At 34.5% G+C, this 22,749-nt stretch overlaps 1 protein-coding gene and 1 pseudogene across 1 annotated transcript; one reads left to right on the forward strand and one right to left on the reverse strand.

Annotated features, from left to right (window-relative positions):
* Positions 1 to 4,400: 4,400 nt before the first annotated feature.
* Positions 4,401 to 6,047, reverse strand: LOC107022014 (cytosolic endo-beta-N-acetylglucosaminidase 2-like). Its single transcript, XM_015222721.1, has 2 exons — positions 5,799 to 6,047; positions 4,401 to 5,144 (listed from the first exon to the last, which is right to left on the reverse strand). Exons 1-2 carry the CDS (start codon positions 6,045 to 6,047, stop codon positions 4,401 to 4,403), a joined length of 993 nt encoding a protein of 330 aa, XP_015078207.1.
* Positions 6,048 to 6,148: 101 nt separating this feature from the next.
* Positions 6,149 to 21,371, forward strand: LOC107022023 (annotated as a pseudogene).
* Positions 21,372 to 22,749: the final 1,378 nt, after the last annotated feature.

The raw sequence follows: 22,749 nt of genomic DNA on the forward strand, positions 1-22,749 counted from the left end.
AGGATCGGACGTGTTTCTGAACCGTGGGAGAGATGACCGCAATCAAACATGATCGGATCTGGCCATCCACGGCTTTCCAGGCGGCATGGGCCGGATTGGTTTTTTCTGATTTGTCCGTGGCGGTGATGACTGCCGGCGGCGGTTCTGTGCTTCCATCGACGTATTTGAGAAGGTAATTGGCCTCAAGGGCTGTAAGAACGGTGATTTTCCATGTAGGGTAATTTATGTCTGATAATTTTTCGGGAATCAGGGCATGAAGATGCCTGAGAAGGAGTTTAACGCCTGAAGGAAGTGAATCGAGAGGATCCACCTCGGTTGTCATGGCTGCCGCCGCCCAAGAGAAGAGAGGGAACGATCGGTGCCCTAAAAAAAAACCTAGAGAAAAGAAGATCTAGGTTTTCTGGCTCTTGATACCATGAAGGAATATTGATTGTATTGAAGTGTTAACCTAATAAGGGAATACAAGGGAGATATATATAGGAGATATAGGAAGGAGTACTAATCCTAATAGGACTAGGATTAAGGAGTACTAATTCTAATAGGACTAGGATTAGTACACAGTAAATACTAATATTATTTAATACTATTTATTTAATACTATCTGTTATTACAAGCTACTATTTCCCTCACTTTAAAATTTTATGGCAAACAAGTTTTCAACTATATTAGAAACTAAAATCTGAACATCACTTTTTCTTCGTTGCAAGTAAAGTGTGCTTTTAAATTTGGTTCCACCTTTAGCTTTTCATCTACTTCTTTTATTATGCTCATCTAAGTTATCTTATTAAATATTCATTTGTCCTATTTTATGTGATACTTTTTATTTTTCAAGAGTCAAAAAGTTTAATTTTGACCGGACATTTGTGTATAAAATCTTTTAAATTTTTTGAAATGAAATTTATGTATTTGTAAACTACGTAAAGAGTATTATAAGTCAAAATAATTGATAATTCAAAATGTTAAAAGAATCTATGAAAAACTTATAGTCGAAGATAAACTTATTTGAATCTATAAGTGTGAAAAATATCACATAAAATGGGACGGAAGGAGTATTAACCATTTAGAAATCAAAAGAACACATACTTTCTTAATCCTAACAGAAATAATTATGTTGTACAACTCAAAGGTGACTGGGTAATTTTTCCTCAAATCAAAAGGTACTCTTTCAACTAGTATCATATTCATATGGTATCGCTTTTCAAAATTTAGAGGTTAAACTATTTAAATGTTTTATAATTCTGACTAAGCTTCGTAAAGTAAAGCCTAGCCCCCCTTATTTGTACTTATCCCTATTGATATCTTCTTATTTTCCCTTAATAAAAGGCCGCTAAACAGTGTGTTTAGTATTCAAGTTGAAAGGGAAAAAAAGCCTTGGAAGTAGGATTAGGATGTAGTGAGAACTTGCCCTTTTGAAATTTGTTCAATTCTTTTATCCTGATTCTAAAATAAAATGACCATTTTATGAAGATGAATAATCATATCATATATTACTAAAAGCATGAACAAAAAAAGTTGAAAGTTGAATTACAGTATTGCCCCTATATATAAATTAAATTGTTATACAATATTTAAATATTTGATTTTATAAATTTAATTAAAAGGTTAATGACTTTTAGACTTCTAAAGATTAATTTCTAATTAAATATCCAATTAATTAATATTTATCATCTATAATCTATATGTATATAATAATTATAATTTTTTTTTAAAAAAAAGTCTTTTAAATTGCTATATTTTTCCTCTTCTCATAACTTTTTCCTTAACCCCTCTCATGAATAATATAATTTATGTGGATAAAGTATTATCCTTTATGATAAATAACAAAATTTAATAATATAAAGGGTGCAAATCTGCAAAATGGAGACAGACGTTGATAATGTTCTCTCGATTATTATTAAAGAATGACTCTATCTTCACAATTCATTAACGCTTAATTACGTGATAAGAACTTTAGTTGTTCTTTCTACATGGTTTGCTAATTTTAATTTCTTTTTTCATATTCTTCATTTATTTATTATTATTTGTTAATTACTTATTCAACTTTATACTCTTAATATTCATAACTCTCATCTTTTCATATTCATAACCTCCAAATATTTAAACTAAAACTTTAAGATATCTTTTGATATTCCTTCTATTTTATCTATATAAATTCAACTTTTCTAATCTCATGAAACCCCTACCAAGATTATTAGGCTATCATTTTCATTCTATAGTTAAAGTAGATGAAGAACCTCTTGAATTTTGATAGGATATGAAAAGAGTCAATAAGAACTCAGAGAGTTGTGTACTAATTTTGTACTTATTTTTTCATCTATACATACATCAGTCTTATAAGAATAATGTCTACATTGGATCTTTCTTAAATCTGTTTCTTTTTGTCTTTTTTTTTTTATCTCCATCAGACTTCTTAATTTAGTTTTTTTATTAATGTTTTATTGCGTAAGTCTTTATTCTTATTTTGTAATTGTTACATTTTATTATTCATTACAATTTACATATATATTTCCATGAAATTTTTGTCATTATAACATATCTATAAAAATTCACATAGAACACACGTGCGAAGCACGTCATCAGAAACTAGTATTATTATAAGTGAGAAACTCCTAACATTAAAGTTAGATTACCATTTTGCCCTTAAAATAAAATACAATTTAATTAAAAATCTAGTTATTACTTAAATAGTATATAGCTATCATTGTTTTAAAAACTTTTCCCATTAAAAGATTACATCAATTCTTTACATTATCAATTAATTATGTCCAAAATTGAGAGACGATAGGAAGTTAGGAAAAAATAATTTAATGTAGAACCGAATTCATTGGATTGTATAAATTAAATAATAATAGTTCTTTGGCAATTAAAACGTCACCAAGAATTACTGAATAAATGTTTTGCATTTTGAATAGGCACTACTATATAGAATAAAAATTGAATATGAAGGGTCAATCCCCAGTATTACACAGAAATCAGTTTCGAAATTAAAATTGAATTTTAAAGGTCATTATCTAATACTATTTACGACTAAGTTATTAAGATGGATGGTAATCACATCAGATTGGATGAAGGAAATCGCGTAATTCAACATGGAGAAGAAAAGAGAGTTGAAAGCTGCAAATGAGGGAAACAAAAAAATGTTGGAAGCTGCTAATCAAGAGAAGAAACAGAAGTAGCAGATAAAAAGAAAAGTAGATTAAATACAGTCTTTATGTTTGACGCCAAGAATAAGAAAGTTACTATTTGTTATTTATTCATCCGAATGTGAAAACTTGCTTTGCAATATATATCCTCTAACTCCTCAAACTTGCTTTCTTTTTTTCATTTTCATCAACTCGGTATAACTGTAGACTTTAAATTTAGTTATCATCGTGAGCCTTTGGGATAGTAAATATGATTTCAAATTTGTCATTCTTCTTCTTTCTTTTGCTTGTGTATTTTAATGTTATGTGTCTTTTAATATTTTGAACTTCCTTTTAAGTGATCTTTTAAAAATTCTTTTCGGATATTATTTGCCCTTAAATTGGAAAAGGTTTATTTAGAAGATACAAATGTGACTAGACATTTTTATCAACACAATATTTTGATGAACTGAGTAATAATATTTTCTTTTCTTCTTTTTGAGTAAAGAATGATAATATTCATCTTAATAGGAAAATTTAACAATCTTCTTGAGAACTTGCAAATCATAAATATACAAAATAGAAATTTGTATCATAGATGACTTGCTTTATGGGTTACAAAAAGGTTTTTATCGGTCAATAATGAGTATAATGTCTACGCTTTCAATTTAATAATGTGAAAAAGTATTAATTATAGATCAATTTTTTTATTATTAAAACTTACTTTTAGTAATTAAAATATATTGATTCCTCTCATATAATAGAAGGTTTATTTTTCATGAAACATTAAAAATATCAAACCTAACACAAGATTTTTATGTTATATTTTGTGAAGAGATATATTTTATGTCAAACATACATAATAAAGAACTTGGCTTTGATCTTAATGATTATTTTATGTGTGTTCCACTATGATATATTTACTTATATAAATTAATTTTAATGTCAATTAGAGGAAAAACGTGCAATGCACGTTCGCCTGAACTAGTTTCCAAATAAGACTGATAGTTCTCCAACCATGGTACCAATTCACACAACATTACACCTTTGCTTGATAAGTCTCCTTGTCAAGCCTTAACTGTTAACCAGCTACTGCAATATCAAACATTATGAAGAGGGAATTTCCACGATTACCGCCTTCGCCACGTTCAATAATTATACATTATTGTAAAGATACAACAACCTGCATACATAAACCACATTATTCTGCATCACGTCTAAATGTGCAACACTTAATTTTAGTCCAACCTGGAACAATTGACAATTTAATTTATAGATTTAAGAACCTTGAACATCTAAATCAGGAGATGGAGACTCTTCTAGCTTTTGGAGAGATCCATCCAGACTGCAAACTTGAATGATGAATGTAATGCTTGAAGTGCCAGAGGGTACTACAAGATCTGATACATAATATGCTTCAAGTACCGCAACTCCCAGGTACTCGTGGACTAGCTGAAGTGATCCATTTGATTCTGCAATTAAGAGATCGGGTTGTTTCTTGACGTAGATATTATACTTGGGGAAAGGGTGAGTCTTCCCGCCTTTCAATTTCCAATCAATCTTGACATTGAGTTTCCTGGAGTCATTTGAACCGGAAGACGACAATTTAGTGAAGTTTCCTTCAACAAGCCATGAAGTTGATGGTGGGAAGTCGGAATTCAGCGTCAAACTATTTATTGCAAGATCACCAAGCATTGCATGATATTCTGATGGAGAAAGCGCCATGGTTTTACCTTGACTTTCTGATTTGTGAACTTCAGGCCTTAATTTATAGCATACAGCATGGATTTTTGTTAATGTGTATCCTTCCATCAATATATTACTTTCTCGTATGACCCATGATGATTCACTCTCTAATTTAGTAACACGATGAGGCATTATAACATTGTCAAAATGTCTAACAAAACGAATCATAGTTAGCAAAGAATCACCCGAAGAAGCAAGTAATACTGATTTTTGCTCCGCGGCAGCAGAAGTGAACTCAAGAGATAAGCCCAACAGTGAGCTTCCATTTGATTTTACCTGCATTATAAGCGTAGCAGATTATAAATGAACAAGTACAACAAGGGAAACAAACATACATGTATACCATCACAACATGAACTTTTCATATTTCTGCAGAAGTTGGGCCATTTGGAGGGTAATAAATCTCAGGAAACGCACCAAGCAGGAAAGAAGTATGAGTCCATACGAAAAAAGGAGAGTAATTAACTGGCAGCCCCTAGGGGTAGAATATATTTTGGTAAGGGCCTTAAGGGTTGAAATTGATAATTCAAAGTCAGTATTTGACATTGGCCACTTGAAAAAATAGAATGTAATATTTAACATAGGTACACATTCTTTAAAAAAACTTGTAAATTTCAATGTCCTAGAGTAAGGTAATGTATTTATTCTTGTGGAGTAAATTTTATCTCCTAGAGAATTTTATTACAGGATCCTAAGATAGCAACACAGCACTACTCTCAGGTGAACACTAAACAACTGGCCTTAGGTAGTATAAATCCCCTCCACAAGAGAGGTAACAAATCTTTGTAAAAGGATTTCTGTGGTTGGTGAAAATTATCAATGTGTCTTTGCAAGTGATTAGTAACAATTAGGAACTGCAACAACTATTATCCCAAAGAAAAAGGTGGCTTACAGATAAAGTTACCAGTTACCGAAAAAAAAGTGGCTTACAGAATATGTAAAATGAACAGCTGAATCTCCTAACAGAAGCTTCCCTTCAAACAACCTTGCTGAGAACTGAAAATCACTCTCAAGTGTTCCATTGAATATTAGGTTCCCTACTACTGCAACATCCAAGCATAGGTCAAATCCAATGCAGATGACCAGTTCCCAAATCAAATCATTGAACAGAGACGCACACCAGCTAGAAGCTATTATGAAAAAAGGAATCACATAAAGCCCCAATATGTTAACATGCATTACATATAGACACACGCGCACGCACATATTTATATATATATTTATGTGTGTGTCATATAGCTTACTAAGCAAAAAGTTTGTAATTCATTTTCCAAGTACACATGTCATGTGATGATGCAATTGTTGTCAGACAAGCAAGTAGTTGTGATATCTTTGCTATTACAAGGACTTTTTTGTTCAGGTTGTTGGGGGGACGGCTCGAAGGAAGAAATTGTTCTCTCCAAATAGCATGGATGTGCGTCCCATGATGGAAGGTGTAAAAGCTGCTGCATTTGGTATTTTGCAAGTGAGATTCTTATTAGCCTCTAAGAGCTGTTCGTCTTTCATGTAATGCAAGATACACTGTTTTAATGTTGTTAAATAAAAATTGTTTTCTGCTGTCTAGACAACCGGCCGTTGTTTGGACCTATATAGTGGGACAGGATCAGTTGGAATAGAAGCCATCAGCCGAGGGTGTTCTGAGGTTAGCATTTAATTTGTAACAGCTCTTTCTGGAACATATGCTAAATTTTATTTACTTATTACATAGAGATGCTTCTATTGTCTCTGTTTGATCTTAATTCTTAAGTTAGCTGTTGATTTGTGGAGCTTTATATTTTATTCAGTTTTTCAATGTCATTTTGCTCTCATAGCATTTGTTTTTCATATTTCTGTTTGCAAACTACTAGGTGCATTTTGTTGAGATGGACCCTTGGGTTATGTTAGATGTTCTCCGGCCTAATTTAGAATGGACTGGTTTTCTTGATGCGTCTGTCATACATACTCTGTCCATGTTGAAAGCTTCTTGGAGCGTGCAGAACATTTTCTTGGTAAGAGTTTCTCTTCCTGATGTTGCCCCACAAGCGGTGTAAGTTAGGGAGTTATTAGTATCATAAATCAGTAATTCTGATTTTACGCCCAATATGAGATATATTTCTCTTTTAAAAGGTTCATTAAATATTTTATCTGATGTTTTCTTGTACAATTCTATACAAAAATAAAAGGTTATTACTCACTCCGAAATGTATTAAAAACAAGGTTCATTACTTGCCCTGGAAATATAAAAAAAAAAAAAACAAGGTTGTTTGCTATGGAAACAGAAAATGAAACGCCTTGAACATTTTTACTGAAGTAAAATTCTTAAAAACCATAGGCTATCCTGATGCCTTCATACCACTTGGTAGCTCTTTTCACAAACTGATACCTTTTTCACTATCATTGCATTGTTAGCCTCATAGAATAAGATTATTTTAATAATGAAACACTTAATCAACTTGTGACTTGTTATAGAAAAAGAAGGAAAAAGATGAGCCAAGAATAAAACATCTAAAGAAGGAGAAAATATGTTCCTCAATCCAGACAAAGAAATCAAAAAGGAAAGAAATCAAATCACACTACATCTAGAGGGAAAGACATGATGTGATGTACGAGACACAAAAGTAAAAAAAATATTGCATTTACTATTGCAAGAAGGATATGTATTGATCTCTAGATTCAATCAGATTCCACAATAAATCAAACAGATCATGATCAATCAAAGATTCAAGAAATCAATCAAATATATTCAAGATTGAAGAATATATTCAAGATTGTATTTACTATTGCAAGAAAGATATGTCTTGATCTCTAGAATCAATCAGATTCTAGAATCAATCAAGCAGATCATGATAAATTAGAGAATTCAGAAATCAATCAAATGTATTCAGGATTGCAGAATGTATTCAAGATTGTATCAACTAAGCAAGGAAAGAGACAATGTGCATCAATCAGAGAATACTTTCAAGACAACAATATCAGTTAACATCCAAGACTACAAGCAAAAAATAAAAATTAAGAGATGCATTCAAGTTAATGAGATCAGCGAAAGATTCAAGACCTCAAAAAGATCATCATACAAAGGAACAAATTTATTTGCTCATGCACATATCTGATATGGACATGAATCAACAAATCAATGAGAATAAAATCAAGGACTTAATCAAAGATCCTTGGTTCAAACTCCCTTGGGTTTCCATGAAAGAGCAAAATCCTCCAAAGCTATATAAACCTCTCTTAGCCATAGCGGTGAAGTACACACTTGAACTTATATTCTAATATTCTTTTATCTTTCATAAAACTTTGTACACCTTTGAGAGAACAATTGTCAAGAAAAGAGAAATAAAGATCTGAGTGTAGGTTATACAGGTAGAGGTTGTGTCAAAGAAGAAGGTCTGATTTGCATATCATACGGGCTCTTAATTTTAATATTCTGTAAGACCCAAGTTCTCAACAATCTCTTAAGGAAACCCTTGTAACCCAAGGGGACTGGACTAGGCACCACATTGATGATCCGAACCAGTATAAAAACATTGTGTTATTTACTTACTGTAAGTTAGTTTTAGTGTTTATCTGTTTTACTAACGTGCAGGTGAGTCGACTAACCAGAGTAAGAAGTCGACTGAAGGGAATTTTATCATTACTGTTTATCTATTATACTAAAGTGCAGATGAGTCGACTGACCAGAGTAGGAAGTCTACTGGACTAGGCACCACATTGGAGACCAAAAGTTGTTAATCCTAACCCTCAAGGACCCAAAAATACTTGGGTACCAAAAAGAAATTAATCTACTTGTATTGCAGGGGCAAACCAAAAGAACCTACAAAAAAAAGGGAATGTGGGTGGATGCTCCAGACATGTGAGTAGAAAGAAAGAAAATGTCAAAACTCATAACAAAGACAATGGAGGGTATATCTGGTGAAAGGACTTAAACATAACCTGATTAGCATCAATCAGCTATGCAATATTTGAACTAGTCATTGGGCTGTCAAAAGTTAAAAATCGAAACGGACCATAGATGTGACGCTTGTCAGCATGGTAAGCAAACTCGTTCTTCATTCAAGGTCAAAGATAATGTAAGTACCACTAAACCTTTGCAACTTTAACTATGGATCTCTCTGGCATTGGTGAAAAAAATATGTTTTCGTAATTGTTGACAGCCTCTTAAGATTTACTGTGAAAATTTCCCCATCTCATAAAATGAAGCTTTCTCTAACTTTGAAGTGTTTTGTAGAATAGTACAAAGAGAAGGACGATATTTTATTTCCACACCTTGTTGATCATGAAGGAGAATTTGAGAATAAAGCATTTGAGGAATTTTGTGATAACAATGGATTCACCCAAAATTTCTCAAATCACCTCAGCATAACAAATGGTAGAATAGAAATATTGTCTGCGAGAACGATATAAGTTATTTTTACCCTTTCGGATGCAATGTATCATTAACAAATGGTAAGAAAAATCTAAGTTAGTATGATCCAAGAAAGGATGAAGAAATATTATTATGCTCCAATTAGTCGTACATTTCGAGCTTTTAATATAAGAACTTTAAGTGTTGAAGAACTTGTTCTTGTTTTTTTTATACTAACCCAATGATGCAGGAAGTAAAGTCTATAGATGATGAACTACTCCTACAGTGAACTCTAAGAACCTCTCAAATACTTCTGATCATAATATATAGAGCAGTCAACTACTCCAGAGCTAGAGTTGACTGGTTCAGCTGGAAAAATGGAGCTTCATTGAAAAAGAAGGCCTTCATCGCGCTCGACTCTCAGATTGGAAAAAATGGTATAAATGTAGCAATGGAAGATGATTCCTAGAAACAAACTATGAAAGAAGAACTTTGTCAGTTGAAAGAATTCGAGTATGGACTCTCACTGAAATACCGAAAAATTATTCCGAAATTGAAACCAAATGGATCCTTTAAAATAATCTAAATGAAGATGAAAAATTCATTCATAACAAAGTAATCTTGGCTGTTCAAAGAAGGTATTGATTACAATGAAACTTTTGCTCCGGTAGCAAGACAGTCAGCAAACGAAATATTTGTCATCTTATCGAAAATACAGATCTAGACTTATGGTATCCTCACTCATCTCATTTTGATTTAATTGGATATTCACATGTTGAATTTGCAGGTGATAAAAATGTCCGAAAAAGTACTAGTGGATCGTTTCAAATTTTAGAACAATGATTGTTCTCCTAGTACAATAAGAAGCAAACTTTGATTGTTCTATCTACTACAAAGTCCGAGTATCTAGCTCTTGGAAGTTGTGGTACCAAATTATCATGGATGATGCATCAAATGTTTGATATCAAGCATCATTTTATTCAAGATCTTGTTGATTTATTTTATTATGTTATATTCTCTCTTGCTCTTTCTTTTTGATTATGCCAAAGGGGGAGAATAGTTCCAAGTCTCTTTAACAAAATGCAATCAAGCCAGGGGGAGCTATATCGCTTAAAGATAGGGGGAGCTACAAAATATATCAGGGAAGTTTCACTATCTCTTTAAGTCTATACAAATTGTGACTTAGTTGTCATTATAAAAAAAAAGGGGAGATTGTTAGCCTCATAGAATCAGATTATTTCAATAATGAAACACTTAATAGACTTGTGATTGTTACAGGAAAAGAAGGAAAAAGATTAGCCAAGAATATAACGTCTAAAGAAGGAGAAAATATATTCATCAATCAAAACAAAGAAGTCAAAAAGGAAAGAAATCAAATCACACTACATCAGAGGGAAAGACATGATGTGATGTACGAGACACAAAACGAAAACAAATATTGCATTTACTATTGCAAGAAAGATATGTTTTGATCTCTAGATTCAATCAGATTCCACAATAAATAAAGCAGATTATGATCAATAAGAGATTCGAGAAATTAATCAAATATATTCAAGATTGCAGAATATATTCAATATTGTATTTACTATTGAAAAAGAGATATGTCTTGATCACTAGAATCAATCAGATTCTAGAATCAATCAAGCAGATCATGATAAATTAGAGATTTAAGAAATAAATCAAATATATTCAGGATTGCAGAATGTATTCAAGATTGTATCAACTATGCAAGGAAAGAGACAATATGCATCAATCAGAGAATACTTTCAAGACAACAGGATCAGTTAACATCCAAAACTACAAGGAAGAAATCAAAATCAAGAGATGCATCCAAGTTAATGAGATCAGCCAAAGATTCAAGACCTCAAAAAGATCATCATTCAAAGGAACAAATTGATTTTCTCATGCACATATCTGATATGGACATGAATCAACAAATCAATGAGAATAAAATCAAGGACTTAATCAAAGATCCTTTTTTCAAACTCCCTTGGGTTTCAATAAAAGAGCAAAATCCTCTAAAGCTATATAAACCTCTCTTAGCCATAGTTGTGAAGTACACACTTCAGTTGAAATTATATTATAATCTTCTTTTATCTTTCATAAAATTCTATACACCTTTGAGTGAACAATTGTCAAAAAAAGAGAAATAAATATCTGAGTGTAGGTTAAACAGGTAGAGGTTGTGTCAATGAAGAAGGTCTGATTTGTATATCAGACAAGCTCTTGATTGTAACATTCTGCAAGACCCAAATTCTCAACAAGCTCTTAAGGAAACCCTTCTAACCCAAGGGGACTGGACTAGGCACCACACTGGTGATCCGAAGTAGTATAAAAACACTGTGTTATTTACTTACTGCCAGTTAGTTTTACTGTTTATCTGTTTTACTGACGTGCAGGTGAGTTGACTGACCAGAGTAAGAAGTCGACTGAAGGGTATTTTATTATTACTGTTTATTTATTTTACTAACGTGCAGGTGAGTCGACTGACCAGAGTAGGATGTCTACTGAAGGGAATCTTATTTCCCCCCCCCCCCCTCTTGACTTTCATGCATAAGTCAATCAAGGTGCAAGTTGGAGGTAAGCCTTTCTTTCTTGATGCGTAATATAGTGCTAACAGTAGACTGCATCTAACTGTTACCATTATAATGAGGTTCTTTATCCCATTGATGAAACATATTTCGAAGGCATGCTGTTTAGCAAATAAGGACTGCTTATAGATTTAGGTCTTTTAAGTCAAACAATCGGCAAAGGTAGTTGTGATTTACATACCACAATAGTCATTTGTCAGTAACATTGCGCATGGAGGTCTCTGAATGAAACATGAAGAAACCTATCCCCTAGAACAAGAACCAGGTTCTTTAAGTTGGTTTTAAGTCAGAACACAAACACTTGTTAAATTAAAAACCTTCCTCAATCAAGGAAGGGAAAACTTCATTTTATTAATTCAACTAGATGATTTTATGATTAAAACTCAATAATCAATAACCTCACCACTACAACAACTCTCGATTAACTATAATCGACTACTTCTACTCTCCAAAAGGCCAAACCCACCTTTTGTTACAAACCTCATCAAAGCTCAACTCTACAAGAAGCCAAACCCACCTCTTGTACAAAAAAACGTAACTAACAACTCAACAATGAATCAAGAAAATAGTTTTACACGTTCAAGACTTTCTAACTCAAGAACTTCTTGAACTTAGCAACACTATCGATCTCAAAGGCTTTTAGTAAATGTCTCTCGCTTTTCTCTCAATGTAAAAGTCGTGTCTTCCTCTTTTGCGTTTGATATCTTTTTATAGATATTTCTTCTGCCTTCTCGTGCCTTGAATCCTTATCAAACAAGGTAAGGAAATTGTAATTGTAGTTAAACAAGAAGTACTGATTTTACCTTTTATTTTACAATCCTTTTTCTATACTACTTCCTACTTAATAAAATATATTCAGGTTTCCTTATTTGTATCAACTTGTATTTTCAGCATCTTTAGCACTTGTACATTTACTTGTTTAATTTTGGCTGCGACAATTAATTCCGATGGCTTCGACACTGCGATACTGGCTGTGACAATTATTTGCATTACATATATTTGTATTTCTTGTCTATCATCAAAACACCAATTTTATGTTCTTGTAGAATTACCAGATTCTGTCATATTCCCCCTTTTCTATGAAGACAAACCTGTGTGATGCAACATATAATAATCTTCCCCCTTTTGACAAATCAAAAAGAGTCCAATAACAGCTAAACAAAACCAGATAACATCCACAGCAACAATTTAAGCTCAGCCAGTTGAGTTAAAAAATGTTTTGGCAACACAAAGAGAAATATCAACACAAAGTTAAGGAATCAAAAGAACCAGGTGCAAACAAGATGCTTTTCAAGTTGAAGATTGGCTAGGCTTGGTGGAGGCAGAAGCAAGCATATCAAGTACTCTATTAACCCTTGCATTGTTAGCAAGCTGCTGCTGCACCAACTGATCTTTCAACCTATGAATCTCAGCATTTGAAGTATGAAGTTCAGCACGCAAATTCTGTTTTTTCAATTCAAGAGTGGCATAATTTTCTTCTGCCACTTTGAGTTCCCTGAGTAATTGAGCAACAGGACTAGATGGACGTGGAGAAGCATTAGCAACCTGCTCCGATTCCATGGGAATGCCACAATCAGCAAGAATAGCTTGAGTAAACATATCTGCACGAGTCAAAACCCTTCCTTCTCCCAATGGTACTTCAAACACATTAAACACTCTAGTTAAAAGATTCCCAAATGCTAATTGATGAGAATTAACTTGAGGATCAACGATTCTAGCAAAGTGTTTGATGAGTAATGTGGGCCAGTCAATACGTTCTTTACATTCAAGAGCATTCATAAGTCCCATGTCCCTTATAGAAGCAATGTGACGTTGATGACCCCTGGGTAATACTCCCTTATTTACTATTTCAAAGAGAAGCTTATGAACTGATCCCATGATACCTTTTAACACAGCCTGTGCCCTAGAATTGACTCTTCCTTGAGAAAACTTAGCTGGAAGACTAGAATGTTCATCACAAACCCAATGATAATCAGTAATACCCACAGGTGGTATGTGTAAAATTTCTCCATGCTTAGTTACATCAAAAACAATCTCAACTCCCTTCACACTAGAAGATACCACATCCCTTCCAAGATCGTTAAATTTGTATTAAAATCTACTACTTTCTGTTCATAAATCAGATTAGATTTAAGAAATAGATCCTCCCATCCCTGAAACCTTAGTAACTCACAGACCTGCTTGACTATGTCCATTGATAGGATATCAGGATGAAAAGTTCTACCCCTAAGCACTGTTTTAGTTTGAAAATATTTTTTCCTTCAAACTTTGAGAAATTTATCCAAGTTTCTTTTTGCAGATTTTGACTTTGACTGAGGGGTTTCAGAAGTTTTAACCTCAGAGAAATCATCAGATTAAGAATTAAGAATCATTGGGGAAACAGATGAGTGAACATGAGACTTACCCAGACGACGACGCTTCTCACTGGATGTCGCACCACCAGTTGGTTTGACTACATTCGCACTCTGAGTTACTGGTCTGTGCAGACGAACTTGTTTGACTGCAATGTGTTTTCTTGGCCGTCTTGGTTTTTGAGGGTGAAGTATGCTTAGAAGGATGTCATCAGTGTTTAGTGAATGTGAGGATGATGGTAGAAGGGAGTTAGGTAGATTTTGAGGAATGGGTATCTGAGATGGAGAAGAAGAAGGGTTTTTAGTGGTAGTGGTAATGGGTGTTTCTGGGACTGGTGGTAGTGGAGATTCTGTGACTAGTGGTGGTGGTGATTTTGTGACTGGTGGTGGTGGTGATTCTGTGATTGGTGGTGGTGGTGGTGATGTAGGCTGACCTGATTTTGAGGAAGATGGAGAAGAGGTAGACGATTTGTTTGTGGGTTGATTTTCTTCCCCCTGAGCAGGTACTGTATCAATGGAGGGATTTACTTCCCAATGAGAAGGTGATGTATCAATGGAGGTATTCTCTTCCCCTTGAGAAGGTGCAGTGTCAGATGAATTTTCATCATCTGAGTATGCAACAAGAGGATTAAGCATGGTGATGAAAGAAGTTTTTCTGAAAAATGGAAGAAGAGAAAGAGTTGGTTGCTTGTTGGAGGAAGTGATCTATTGGGAACGGTTTTGGTGTTATCTTCGAGGGGTTTTAGTAATTATGAGGGATAGACATTGAAGGGACGGGTGCATTGACGGTTGCACCTGCTTTTCAGAGAAGTGACATATGAGAGAGAAAGAGAAATAGTTCCCCCCCCCTTTTTTTTTGACTGTTGATTTTCCGTGCTTAGTGTAAAGCAGTTGTAGAACCAACTAGACTGTACCTGGTTCTTATATCCAGAGGACTTGGTAAGGCAGTAATCAATCAAAAAAGATGAGCCCTAGCGAAAGTTGATTTTTATGAAATGATTATCTTCCTAGTGCTTTGGTGAAAATATTCGCAACTTGATCCTCAGTTTTGCAGAATGTCATTACTATGTTCCCTTTCTCAACATTATCACAAAGGAAGTGATGTCTCATATCTATATGTTTGGTACGTTTGTGTTGAACCGGGTTTTTGTCCATGTTCATAGCACTGGTATTATCACAAAGAATGGGAATACAACCGGTTTTTATACCAAAATCTTTAAGCTGCTGTTGTATCCAAAGAAGTTGGGCACAACAAGAAGCAGCTGCCACATACTCAGCCTCAGCAGTGGTAAAGCAACCAAATTTTGTTTTCTAGTTGCCCAGGATATTAGACATGGTCCTAAGAAGTGTGCCATTCCAGAGGTGCTTTTTCTATCTACCATATGCCCTGCATAGTCTGCTTCAGCAAATCCCTTTACATTGAATGAGTCTCCAGTTGGATACCAGAGAACCAGGTTCATTGTGCCTTTTAGATTCTCAAGATTCTTTTGACAGCTTTTTGATGTGATTCCTAGGGACAGGACTGAAAACGTGCGCATAGACCAACAGTGAACACTATATCAGGTCTACTGGCAGTAAGGTATAGGAGTGATCCAATCATACCTCTATATCTAGTGTCATTTACTGGTGAACATGGTTCATCTTTATCAAGCTTTGTTGTTGTCCCAATGGGTGTGTCATTTGACTTAGCTTCATTCATATCATATTTCTTCAGTAATTCCTTGATGTATTTTTGTTGATGAATTGATGTGCCAGCTGGAGTTTGTTTAATTTGGAGTCCTAAAAAGAAGTTTCGTTCTCCCATCATACTCATCTCATATTCACAATTCATTAGTTGAGCAAATTCTACTCCAAGTGAGTCATTAGTTCCTCCAAATATGATATCATCTACATATACTTGAACTATGAATATATCTTCACCTTGTTTTTGAAGAAACAATGTATTATCAATTTTTCCTCTTGTGTATCCATGTGTGAGAAGAAAAGTGGACAATCGATCATACATGCTCTAGGTGCTTGCTTTAGCCCATAAAGCGCTTTGTCTAGTTTGTATACATGATCAGGGTACTTGGTATTTTCAAAACCAGGGGGTTGTTTCACATACACCTCTTCTTGTAGATAACCATTTAGGAAGGCACTTTTAAAATTCATCTGATAGAGTTTAAATTCCATGTGAGCAGCATATGCGATCAATATTTTGATTGCTTCAATTCTTGCTACGGGAGCAAAAGTTTCATCGTAGTCTATCCCTTCTTCTTGGTTATATCCCTGTACACCTATCCTAGCTTTGTTGCGTATGATTTGTCCTTGTTCATCGAGCTTATTTCTAAACACCCACCTTGTTCCTATTACTGCTCTGTTTTGAGGTTTTGGAACCAGGTTCCATACTCTGCTTCTTTCAAACTGATTAAGTTCTTCTTGCATAGCACTAATCCAATCAGACTCTAATAGTGCTTCTTTTATATTTTTTGTCTCAATCAGGGATACATAGGTAGAAAAAGCACACATGCTACGTAATTTGGATCTTGTTGAGATACCAGAGTTAAGGGGAGTAAGAATGTTTTGTAAGGGATGAGAACATTGATGCTTCCAACTGTGAGTTTGAATGTTAACTGGCTCCTCAGATGCTGTAGGACCAGTTTCACCAGCAGACTTATCTTCTGTTTCAGGTGTTATTTGAGAGGATATGAACTCTTCTTCCCATATTTTTGGTTCTGATGACCTGGAGCAGGTTGCTTCATTTTGTTCATCCTCTGAATTTCCTTCAATTTCACTGTTACTTTCATTAAAGACAACATGAGCACTTTCTTCTACACGATTTGTTCTTTTATTAAGTACCTTGTAGGCTTTGGTTTGTGAAGAATAACCCAGAAAAATTCCTTCATCACTCTTGGCATCAAATTTACCCAATTTGTCTTTGTCATTGTTGTGTATGAAGCATACACACCCAAATGCCCTAAGATGTCCTAAATTTGGTTTTCTTCCTTTTAGCAACTCATATAGTGTTTTGTTTAACACAGATCTGATCATGCAACTATTTATTAGATAGCACCCTGTTTTTACTGCTTCAGCCCAAAAGGATTTTGGAAGTTTGCTAGCGATCAACATTGTTCTTGCGATATCTTCCAGTGTTCTATTTTTCCGCTCAACCACACCGTTTTGTTGTGGTGTTCTAGGTGCTGAAAAGTTATGCTCAATCCCATTTGAAATACAAAATTGTAGGAATTGTGAGTTTTCAAACTCCAGCCCATGATCATATCGGATGCTAATTATTTCTTTGTTGAATTTTTTCAGAACAAGCTTTGCAAAGATTTCAAACATAATGAATGTTTCATCCTTTGTTGCAAGAAAAAATGTCCAAGTGAATCTTGAATAATCATCGACTATTACAAACACATATCTTTTCCCACCTCTGCTTTGTACACGCATTGGTCCACACAAATCCATGTGAAGCAGTTCTAGTGGCTTGGTAGTACTGACTGTCGACTTTGGCTTGAATGATGATCTTACCTGTTTTCCTTGAATGCAGGTTCCACATACTTTGTTGTTACTTAAGCTTTTGGTTGGCAGTCCCCTAACCATGTCCTTAGATATGAGTTTATTTATTGTTGTCATGCTTATGTGTCCCATTCTTTTATGCCAGAGCATGGAACAATCAGAAACTGCACTTAGGCATTTAAGAGTATTTTCCTTAGAATCAACAATCTTGGTTTTATACACATTCTTGTGTCTCTTTCCTAGCAGAACCAGGTTCCCAGTCACTGAATTTGTCACTCTGCATTCTTTTTCTGTAAAGAGTACATTGTTTCCTTTATCACATATTTGAGATACACTCAATAGACTATGTTGTAGACCATTCACATAGTATACGTTTTCAATTGCATGAGTATTCATAGACCCAACCTTTTCAATTCCCTAAATTTCCCCATTTTTTCTATTACCAAAGACAACGTTTCCTCCTTTGAAGTTTTTGAGTGAGAGAAAGCTACTTTTATCTCCAGTCATGTGTCTGGAACATGCACTATCCAAGTACCATTGCTGTTGCTTCCTTCTCACTAATCCCTTTTCATTCATATCTTCTTCCTCTTTGTCCTTTTCAGAATCTAATCCAGCCATGAGTGCTAATATAGTTTCTTGGGATCTGCAGGTTTTCTTTTCTTCCTTGGTTTCCACTGCTACTTGGGCAAGAAAGTCATAATCATCTTCTTGTTCTAGTGCAAGAAGAGATTTGTTTTCTGTCTCATCATCCTCAGATTCTTCATCAGATGGATTCCCTATTGCTGCAAAGGTCTTTTTCGTTTAGATATCTGCCTCTTAAGTTGTCGTTCTTCTGTTTGAAGGAACAAACTTATCTTTCTTAATGTCTTTTCCCTTCTCAGAGTTTGTCTTTTTCTGCTCTAAAGCCCAAAGTGGATAGAATTTGATGAAGTGATCTGGACTTCCGCACTTATGATAAACTTTGTCTTTAGTGTTTTCATTGGATTTTTGAGAAGTTTTCTTTTGGAATGTTTTTTCTCTTTTCAGCATTCTGGTGAACCTTTTGGTTATAAGGGCGATATTTTCATCCTCAAAATCATCTGATGAAGTTTCCTTCAGAACCAGGTTCCTTTCCTTTCTCTTTCCTCCGATTTCTTTTTCTTGGTTTTTCTTGAGTTCACATGTGATGAGGTTAACAATCAACTCATCCATGGCCAGTGTATCTAGGTTGCGGGCTTCAGTGATAGCCTCGACTTTGCTTTCCCAAGTTTCAGGAAGGACACTCAAGAGTTTCGTTACTTCCTTTACATTGGGAACTATCTCTCCCAAGGAATACATCTCATTTATGATTGAAGTGAACCTGGTATGCATATCCTGTATAGTCTCTCCTTCTGCCATTCTGAATAGTTCATATTGTCTGTTTAAGTCATCAATTTTGGACTTCTTGACTTGCGTTGTTCCTTCATGAGCAGTTTGCAGTGTTTCCCATATGGCTTTATGGCTTTGGCGTCTTGACAAGACGAGATTCGATCGTATTCGTATGGTCCTATACCACAGATCAGAATTTTCTTGGCTTTGGCATTGTTTTGAATTGCAAGCTTGTCTTCAGCATTCCATTTTTTTCTTTCCTTTGGGATTTTGGTGATTCCAGCAGTTGCAGTTTTCATAGGTATAATTGGTCCATCTAGAATGACTCCCCATAGATCAGGATTTTCACCGATAAGATGATCCATCATACGATTTTTTCACCATCCATAGTATTTGACATTGAATAGTGGTGGTCGTGTTTGTGAAGCTCCCTCTTGTGGGGTAGGTAGTGCTGCCATTGAGTATTTTCAATGTGTGAATCTTTTATCGAAAAGACCTGCTCTGATACCAATTGAAGAAACCTATCCCCTAGAACAAGAACCAGGTTCTTGTAAGTTGGTTTTAAGTCAGAACACAAACACATGTTAAATTAAAAACCTTCCTCAATCAAGGAATGAAAAACTTTGTTTTATTAATTCAACTAGATGATTTTATGATTACAACTCAATACTCAATAACTTCACCACTACAACAACTCTCGATTAACTATAATTGACTACTTCTACTCTCCAAAAGGCCAAACCCACCTTTTGTTACAAACCTCACCAAAACTCAACTCTACAAGAAGCCAAACCCACCTCTTGTACAAAAAAACGTAACTAACAACTCAACAATGAATCAAGAAAATAGTTTTACACGTTCAAGACTTTCTAACTCAAGAACTTCTTGAACTTAGCAACACTATCGATCTCAAAGGATTTTACTAAATGTCTCTCTCCTTTCTCTCAATGTAAAAGTCGTGTCTTCCTCTTTTGCGTTTGATCTCTTTTTATAGAGATTTCTTCTGCCTTCTCGTGCCTTGAATCCTTATCAAATAAGGTAAGGAAATTGTAATTGTAGTTAAACAAGTAGTACTGATTTTACCTTTTATTTTACAATCTTTTTTCTATACAACTTCCTTACTTAATAAAATATATTAAGGTTTCCTTATTTGTATCAACTTGTATTTTCAGCATCTTTAGCACTTGTACATTCACTTGTTTAATTTTGGATGCGACAATTAATTCCAATGGCTTCGACAATGCGATACTGGATGCGACAATTATTTGCATTTCTTGTGTATCATCAAAATACCAATTTGATGTTCTTGTAGAATTACCAGATTCTATCAAAACCTAACCAGACATCTTACATATATCACCTGCAGTTGGTATAGGTAATTTCCTGGTAAAACAGAGTGATATTAGAGGTTGGGATTTGGGGATTGGTTATTACAGATATGGTTGGTGCTAACTTATGACTTGCTTGGCGCCAGACCGGCTCAACCTACTTCTGGAGGTTCCCTCGATATTTTTATTGATTGTGGCTAGTCAATCCTCACCAATCCAGTACTTCTGAAAACTTGCAAGCCGTATAGTTCCTCTTCTCTTGGTTTACTTGCGTGATTTCTTTTGTTATTTCGTTTGGAAGTCTTCAAGAACCAAACAGTTGGTTACAACTTTGAGGGATGATGTGTTCCAAAAACAAAGCTCTAACCATGTAAATTGTATGTTGCTCTTTTACTAAAATATAACAATCTACGATTTATATTTACTTTTTTAGGTAAGGATTGGAGCTTTGATTATATTAGTGTTACACCACCATATGATGTGGTTGTTTACAGTATATTAATGGATAAAATTTCAAAATCATCAATAGTGGGAGAGAATAGATTTATAGTAAGTGCTTCAGTATATTGTGCTTTATAAGTCCATTGTGTTCCTTTCTGCCCATAGATTTCTTTTGTGGCAATTGTCAGCATGTTTTTGTGTATTCAGATGGTGGAGTACCCTTTCAGAACTGACATGCTGGATTCATGTGGTTGCCTTGTTAATGTACTGAACAATTCATTCTCTCTGTTTTATTTTTGGATGTTACCAAAAAATATTGTTGATTGCTTTCTCCATTCTGTCTTTAGTAGATGTGTTTGGGCGGTGTTTTCTCTTCAACAGAAACTAAAATTTTTTGAAGAGCTAGCTAGATGTATGGTTCAATCATACATCTACACAATAACTAATTCTCATTATATTGTTACTAAAAATACAAATATCTGATCGGCGGTTTGGTCGAATGCATTTAGCAATATATGGACCAAAGTGGGCAGTGAAGAAGAAATAAGTAGAGAAGACAAAGAGAAAGCAGGAAAAAGTTGGATTTGCTTAGAGAAGTGGAGATTTCAGCATCACAAATCTAACTAATGAGGATCCCATAACACATCTTATAGTCAAGAGAGGGTGTAAGATGTTGTCAGACAGTTCACTACCCCAGTTCTCAGCATTTATTTACGTGGTAATTTTGCTTTAGCGCTCTTTTGTCCTGATATATCATCTAATCGTCTCGCCAGGAATAGCTTATGATCAATCTTATGGATCTTTAACCTGCATGTTGATTTCTTCTAGGCGGCATTCTGCATCACCTAGCTCCCCAGTTTGTATGCCGTACTTGACTCAGTCGTAATGCACATCCATCCATAAGAAGGCATCGCGAGTTTTCTGCAGGATTTTGCTAGTAAAAGTAGATAAATATTAGTCTTACCTATTTTACACCTAATGGATTTCTAAGGTGACATTTATATGTCATACCTTGCTTATCCTTGCCTTGGTTGACATGTCTTATATTATTATTCTAATAAATAATACCGAAGAAATTTTATTTTCAAATTTCGAAGTGTTTGATCTGTGATCAATGAATTTCGTCCAGCATTCTCTTTTCAACATCAAATTGAAGTTGTATATGGAAAAATTGGTGTATTTTTTGAATTTTTGAATTAAAAAGCTGGATTAGAAGAATGATTTTTTTTGTAAAGATAGGTTAAGAAAGATGGAAATGGACCACGATAATTAGTACCTTGAGTTATATCAGAGGTAGCTTCTTTGTCCTATACCTCTAAACTGAAGAGTAAAGTATGTCAGTATATGAGCTTCTAATAATTGGGAACCCCATGATTCAATATTATTTCTCTTATCTAATGGAGCAGAAAAGTGTGATCAAAATTCTTTGCTATTGAATGTGGCTGTCTTTAGTCTGATAAGTTCAACATTATTTCAAAATTTTGATGATTGATGTCATCTTGTTTCAAAGTTTGGTTGGTATCAGTTGTCAAGGGTTAAAGTTATTCTACTTCATCACTAGTATGCCAAACTTTATGTGCAATCGTTCCATCTGTTATATTCTCATGTACACTTTTATATCTCTTTCAACAAAAAACCTGAAGTCACCGAGTGCATTTGGCATTTTGCCGAAATTGCTCATGTTCGCCCTTTGTCTGCACCTTTATACCCTCTTGGCACTGCACTCAGTGCATTGCCTAAGTAGTTGTGCGATTCAACAACTTTTTCGGCAAATCATTTTCTGCATCTGAACCTCCATACATTTGTTCTCACAATTTTTAAGGTCATTGCATATATGGCCAGACCCAAAGTAGCTTGAAGAATTAAGCCATCCCGACAAATCAGATCAAAGAAATTCAAGAGAAGTCAAAAAGCAAAAAATCCTCCAAAAACAGATAATGAGGGCCAAAAGCTCAGTTCAAGTAGAAGGAAAAATCTATAGGACACCTTTATTCCCTCATG

The sequence above is a fragment of the Solanum pennellii genome, chromosome 1 (assembly GCF_001406875.1).
Source record: "Solanum pennellii chromosome 1, SPENNV200".
In the NCBI taxonomy this organism is placed as follows: domain Eukaryota; kingdom Viridiplantae; phylum Streptophyta; class Magnoliopsida; order Solanales; family Solanaceae; genus Solanum; species Solanum pennellii.

What these genes read in the sequence shown, in the direction of transcription:
- LOC107022014 (XM_015222721.1), bottom strand. Translation starts at nt 6,047, where the DNA reads ATGCATGTTAACATATTGGGGCTTTATGTGATTCCTTTTTTCATAATA. An exon ending in CTGTTCATTTTACATATTCT is followed by an intron (nt 5,145 to 5,798) that starts GTAAGCCACTTT and finishes CTTATAATGCAG; the next exon opens with GTAAAATCAAATGGAAGCTC.